This window comes from Otolemur garnettii, unplaced genomic scaffold (assembly GCF_000181295.1).
Source record: "Otolemur garnettii isolate 467f Iridium unplaced genomic scaffold, OtoGar3 scaffold00077, whole genome shotgun sequence".
In the NCBI taxonomy this organism is placed as follows: domain Eukaryota; kingdom Metazoa; phylum Chordata; class Mammalia; order Primates; family Galagidae; genus Otolemur; species Otolemur garnettii.
The window spans coordinates 3,421,852-3,428,714 of record NW_003852472.1 but is presented as its reverse complement, the minus strand read 5'-3'; the positions used below and the strand labels follow the sequence as shown (position 1 = coordinate 3,428,714).

At 41.4% G+C, this 6,863-nt stretch overlaps 1 protein-coding gene across 1 annotated transcript in view; it reads right to left on the bottom strand.

Moving 5' to 3' along the window:
• The window catches only part of LOC100966998 (general transcription factor II-I), a 96,294-nt gene that overhangs the window by 75,563 nt on the left and 13,868 nt on the right, over window positions 1–6,863 (bottom strand). The window contains exons 5-6 of the mRNA XM_012807874.2: window positions 4,885–4,939; window positions 4,342–4,385 (exon numbers count right to left, since the gene is read on the bottom strand). Coding sequence (XP_012663328.2) covers window positions 4,342–4,385; window positions 4,885–4,939 — 99 coding nt within the window. The remainder of the gene's footprint in view (window positions 1–4,341; window positions 4,386–4,884; window positions 4,940–6,863) is intronic.

Sequence of the window (6,863 nt, the reverse complement as noted above, 5' to 3'; positions counted from 1 at the left end):
CTGTGAGCAGTGAAGCCATAGCACTCTACCCAGGGGAACAGCTTGAGGCTCTGTCTAAAAAAATAAAAATAAATAAAAATAAATAAAAAAATAAAAACTTGAAAAATTCCGTTTTATCAAGTTAAAAACTTTTGAGCTACAGGAACACAAACAATAGAAATGAAACAACTATCCACAAACTTCTGTGCAATCTGATTTCTGATAAAAGACTTCTATCAGAATAAAGAACTCTAACAACTGGTCAACAGGGGGGAAAAAAACCAACCCAATTTAAAAATAGATGGAACTTTTTTTTTTGAGACATTCTCACTCTTTTGCCCTGTGTAGAGTGCCATAATGTCACAGTTAACAACAACCTCAAACCCTTCAGCTCAAATGATCCTCTTGCCTTAGCCTCCCAAGTAGGTGGGACTACAAGCGCTGGCCACTATAGTTGTTTCTATTTTTAGTAGAGACAAAATCTTGCTCTTGCTCAGGCTTATCTTGAACTCTTATGCTCAAGCAATCCACCTACCTGGGCCTCCCATAAAGCTAAGATTACAGGCATCAGCCACCACACTCAGATTTAGACACATTTAAATAGACATATCACTAAAGAAGATATATGATTACGTGAAAAGATGCTCAGTATCAATAATCACTAGGTGCTTGGTACCTGTAGCACAGTGGTTACAGTACCAGCCACATACACCCAAGGCTGGAGGGTTTGAACCCAGCCTGGGCCGACTAAACAATGACAACTGCAACAAAAAAATAGCCAGACATTGTGGTAGGTGCCTGTAGTCCCAGCTACTCCGGAGGCTGAAGGAAGAGAATCGCTTAAGCCCAAGAGTTGGAGGTTGCTGTAAGCTGTGACGCCATAGCACTCTATCCAGGGCGACATAGTGAGACTCTTAAAAAAAAAAAAATTGTTAGGAAAATACAAATTAAAATCACAACAAAATACATGAAAAATTCGTGGGCACCCTTAGCTAAGTGGTTAGAGCGCTGGACCCGTGCACTGGGGTTGGCAGGTTCGAACCAGGCCCAGGCCTACTAAACAACAACAAAAATACCCAAGAAAAACAAAATACATGAAATTCTGTAAAAGGCAAAACTACAGAGACAGTAAAAAGATTACTTCAGGGGAAGGAGGAACAAATAGGCAAAGCACATGTGACTTTTAGGGCAATGCAATTACTCTGTATGATATTATAAGGATGGATACATGTCAACATACATTGTCAAAACCCACACCAAGTCCAACACCAAGAGAAAGCCCTAATGTAAACTATGCATTTTAGGTGATAACAACGTGTCAACATAGGTTCAAAGATAAGAATCAACTTAGGTGGAAGATGTTCATAGTTGGGGGCGAATATACAACTGTGTGGGGACAGGGGATATATGAAAACTATGTACTTTCTGCTCAGTTTTTGAAAAAATTTTGAAAGAAAATCCACCATGAGATACCATCTCACACCCACAAGAACTGCTATAATAAAAAAGACAAGGGCCGGGTAAGGTGGCTCACGTCTATAATCCTACCACCCTGGGAGGCCAAGGTGGGCGGACTGCCTGAGCTCAGGTGTTGGAGACTAGCTTGAGCAAGAGTGAGACCCCATCTCTAAAAAATAGCTGAGCATTGTGGCAGGTACCTGTAGTCCTAGCTATTTGGAAGGCTGAGACAAAAGGATCTCCTGAGCCCAAGAGTTGGAGGTTGCTATGAGCTACAATGCTAGGGCATTCAACACCAGGATGCCAGACTGAAACTATATCTAAAAAAAAAAAAAGAGAGAGACAGAGAGAGAGAGAGAGCGAGAGAGAGAGAGAAAGCAAGGCCAGGCACCATGGCTCATAACTATAATCCCAGCACTTTGAGAGGCTGAGGCAGGAGGATCACTTGAGGCTATGAGCTCAAGACCAGCCTGGAAAATATATCAAGTTTCCATCTCCAAATAAATTAAAGAAACATTATGGTGCACGACTATAGTCCCAGCTGCTCAAGAGGCTAAGAAAGGAGGACTGCTGGAGCCCAGGCGTTCAAGGCTGTAGTGAGCTACGACTATGCCACTGCACTCTAAAGTGGGTGACAGACTAAGACTGCCTCTTTAAAAAACAAAAGGCAGTTCCTTTCTTCATCAGCCAGGAAGGACATATGTTGAGGTTGATAATACCTATCAAGGACAATAACTATAACAGTTTCCAGCACTTTGACAAAACCTCAGGGATGTCGTCTCCTGGCCAGGCATCTGCAATTTCCAATTTTTGGAGTATCCATTGTATCCCTGGAGATTGCAGCTCTCTATAAATTTGCTATGGCTGAACCAAGAAAGAAGGTATACTTGGATTTCTACAGAAATTATCATTCCATGAAAGATTTTGAGGAGATGGGGAAGACTGGTATCTTTTAGAGTGCAAAGTGATTTTAGTATATAAAGAATTTCTTTGGAGCCAGGCGCAGTGGCTCAAGCCTATAATCCCAGTAAATCAGGAGGCTGAGGGGGGTGGATCGCCTAAGCTCACAGGTTTGAGACCAGCCTGAGCAAGAGCAAGACACAGACAGCTTCGTTAAAAAAAAAAATAGGTGGCTCGGCGCCTGTAGCTCAAGCAGCTAAGGTGCCAGCCACATACACTGGAGATAGCAGATTCAAATACAGCCTGGGCCTGCCAAATGACAATGACAACTACAACCAAAAAATAGCCAGGCATTGTGGCAGGCACCTATAGTCCCAGCTACTTGGGAGGCTGAGGCAAGACAATCACTTAAGTCCAGGAGTTGGAGGTTGCTGTGAGCTGTGATGCCATGGCACTGTACCCAGGGCGATAGCTTGAGGCTCTGTCTCAAAATATACTTCAAAAAAAAAAATAGCTTAGTGTTGTGGCAGGTAGCTATAGTCCCAGCTACTTGGGAGGCTGAGGCAAGAGCATCCCTTGAGCCTGGCCCCACCCAGCTAAAACAGCAGTGGCAACTGCAACAAAAATAGTTGAGTGCTGTGGCAGGCACCTGTGTACCAGCTACTCGGGAGGCTAAGGCAAGAAAATCGCTTAAGCCCAAGAGTTGGAGGTTGCTGTGAGCTGTGATGCCACAGCGCTCTACCAAGGGCTACAGAGTGAGACTCTGCCTCCAAAAAGAAAAGTACCGGGCAGCACCTGTAGCTCAGTGAGTAGGGCACCAGCCCCATATACCAAGGGTGGCAGGTTTGAACCCGGCCCTGGCCCTGACCAAAACTGCAACAACAATAAGGTGGGTGCCTATAGTCCAAGCTACTAGGGAGGCTCAGGCAAGAGAATAGCCAAAGCCCAGGAGTTGGAGGTTGCTGTGAGCTGTGACGTCACAGCACTCTACCAAAGATGATAAAGTGAGACTCTGTCTTTAAAAAAGAAAAAATAAATATTATCATACAATTCCATTTATAAGAAATGTCCAAATAAAACAAACCTATAAACTGAAACTAGATTAATTATGGTAAAGGGAATGATTCAAATGGACACGAGGTTTCTATTTAGGATGATGGAAATGTTCATTACCTTGTGATGATCACTGTAAAACTGTACATTTAATATCACTGAATTGTACACTTGAAACAGGTAAATTATGTGGTATATAAACTTATCTCAATAAATCCATCCGAGGCTCAGCGCCCTAGCACAGTGATTACAGCGCCAGCCACATGCACTAAAGCTGGCAGGTTCAAACCTGGCCCAGGCCAGCTAAAACAACAATGACAACTGCAATAACAAAAAAAAATAGCCAGGTGTTGCGGTAGGCACCTGTAGTCCCATACTTGGGAGGCTGAGGCAAGAGAAGCGCTTAAACCTAAGAGTTTAAGATTACTGTGAGCTGTGATGGCACAGCACTCTACAGAGCCAAGGGCAACAAAATGAGACTCTGTCTCAAAAAAAAAAAAAATTCTATCCCAAAAAACCTATATGAAATAACACTATTAAGGATGATATTTAAAAATAAGAAATTAAATACCAAAACAGCTTAGAATTGAATGTGATTTCCTTACATTGTAGAAAATGGGAGTACAAAGGGAAAAGGGGATTAAGAGACACTGGTTTTTGTAAAAGGCACTATAGACCAAGTTAACTTTTGACATTATATGCTTGAATAACTGTATCATCTATAAAACATGTAAAATTAGCAAAGAACTTCTGGTTATCACTTGTTAAGCAAATTCTCTTTCTGGGTTTTAGTACAATGCGATAACATTAACAAATAATGCCACAGTTCAAATTTGTAGTGGTTGCCCATTTCTCATCAAAATGATACAATATTGACTCAAAAGGTACCTTCTAAACTAAGGAAAAGTCTTCCTTAAATTTACAATTGATTCTAAAACCACTAGTACATACCAGAATCTTCTGTGGGTTCAGTTTTCACTTTGATGGGACCACAACTGAAAAGAGAAGGAAACCCCAATCAAGCTATGCAACAGTGAAAGCCACTCTCACAATATTCAAATGCACTGGATCTCCAAGTATAAACTCACCTGACCAAGGTGAATGTCAAACAGCCCAACTTAAAATTTACATATTTATTTCTTGCATGAGTAAGAGTTGTCAACTGAATTTAGACCTTTAATTCCAATCTACCTTTTGAAAAAAAAATAAATACTGTAGAGTCACATATTAATTTGCAAATTCTACTTTAAGGCTTTCCACTTCACACTGTGGTCAATCACAGCTTTATTTAGGCAACACCACTATCCAAAAGCAGTGTTTTTACCAAGTCAAAAAGTGAATTTTTACAAGATCCCCAAATGATTGAATTGCATATTAAACCTCAAGACGTGTGACTACGGCCTTTTTAATATTCTAATATCTCAATAATCTAAAAACTAAGACTTTATAAGGCATGGAAGTTGAAGAGTAGTAATGAAATTAGGTTTTTTTTACCTTCCACCTGGAGATAATATTGACCTTTCAGAATCTGATACCATCACACGACCACCTGTACACAGGAAAAAATAAAATTAGATTAAGGTTTATTTAACACTTCAAACACTTTTTTTTGCAATTTTTGGCCAGGGCTGGGTTTGAATCCGCCACCTCCAGCATATGGGGCTGGCGTCCTACTCCTTTGAGTCACAGTTGACGCCCAACACTTCAAACACTTTAATACAGAATAACCAGGGGTAGGGCTGGAATTTGCAGGTTTATATCATACTAGAAAAAGAACTGCATTAGTTATAAAACAAAATACTTTATTCTCCCCATAAGGAAGATAAATACTGCTGACAATCACGTAACAGCATTTTATTCCTTCCAATATCATCCTTTTAATAAAAAAGCTCTTATTTTTGTGAGAGGAATACATAAATATGGCATTTGTCTAGAGAGGTAGAATAAGTAGAAAAAGACTGCTGATGTATAAAATCATGATGCAGACTGCAATTAAGAACACATATGGGGCAGGCCTGGTGGTTCATGCCTGTAATCCTAGCAATCTGGGAGGTGGAGGTGGGAGGACTGCCTGAGTTTGGGCATTCAAGACCAGCCTAAACAAGAGTAAGACAGCCAGGCATTGTGGTAGGAGCCTACAGTCCCAGCTACTTGGGAGGCTGAGGCAAGAGGATCTCTTGAGCCCAAGAGTTTAAGGTTGCTGTGAGCTCTGATGCGATGTGACTTTGTCTCAAACATAAACAAACAAATAAATACAAATAAAAATAAGGCTGATGGCTCATGCCTTTAATCCTAGCACTCTAGGGGGCGGAGGTGGGTAGACCGCCTAAGCTCACAGGTTCTGACCAGCCTGAGTCAGAGGAAGATCTCATCTCTAAAAATAGCTGGGCATTGTGGTGGGCGCCTATAGTCCCAGCAACTTGGGAGGCTGAAGCAAGAGGATCTCTTGAGCCCAAGAGTTTGAGGTTGCTGTGAGCTATGACTCCACTGTACTCTACAAAGGGTGACAAAGTGAGACTGTCTAAATAAATAAATAAATAAGACAAAACAAAACAAAATGAAACAAAAAAGAATACATCTGGAAGCCAGGTAAGGTGGCTCACAGCTGTAATCCTAGGACTCTGGAAAGCCAAGGAGGGTAGATTGTTTAAGCTGAGGAGACTGAGACAAGTCTGAGCACAAGTGAGACCCTGTCTCTAATAAAAATAAAAATTGGTGGCACCCATTGCTCAGTGGGTAGGGTGCCAGCCACATACACCAAGGCTGGTGGGTTTGAACCTGGCCTGAGCCAGCTAAAACAACAATGACAACTACAACCACAATCACAACAACAACAATAAAAAGTAACTGGGAGTTGTAGTGGGTGTCTAGTCCTAGCTACTTGGGAGGCTGAGGCAAGAGAATTGCTGAAGCCCAAGTGTTTGAGGTTGCTGTGAGCTGCGACACCAAGGCATTCTGCCCAGGGCAACTTCTTGACACTCTGTCTCAATAAATAAAAAAAGAAAAGCTTGCCAGGTGTTGTATGTTGTATTGGTGCTTGTAGCCTTAGCTACTCGGGAGCCTGAGGCAAGAGGATCACTTGAACCCAGGAGTTTAAGGCTGCTGTAAGCTATGATACCACTGCACTATACCCAGGGCAACAGAACAAGACTCTCTCAATAAATAAATAAATAAAATTTTAAAAAATCTAGAATATACAAACAAATCCACAGCGACAAGACCATTAGTGGTTCCCTGGGACTGGGGAAGTCAGGACAGAATGAAGAATCACCAACGGGCCTGAGGCAACTTGGGAACAAGGAGATATTCATCATCTTGATTACAGAGATGGTTTCATGAGCATATCTAGGTCAAACTGTGTACCTGAAGTACTTTCTATTTATTATGTGCCAATTATACCTCATTAAAGTAACAAGAGCTTAAAAACAAACTGACAAAATCCCATTGCAATGACTTTTTTTTATTTCCTTGCT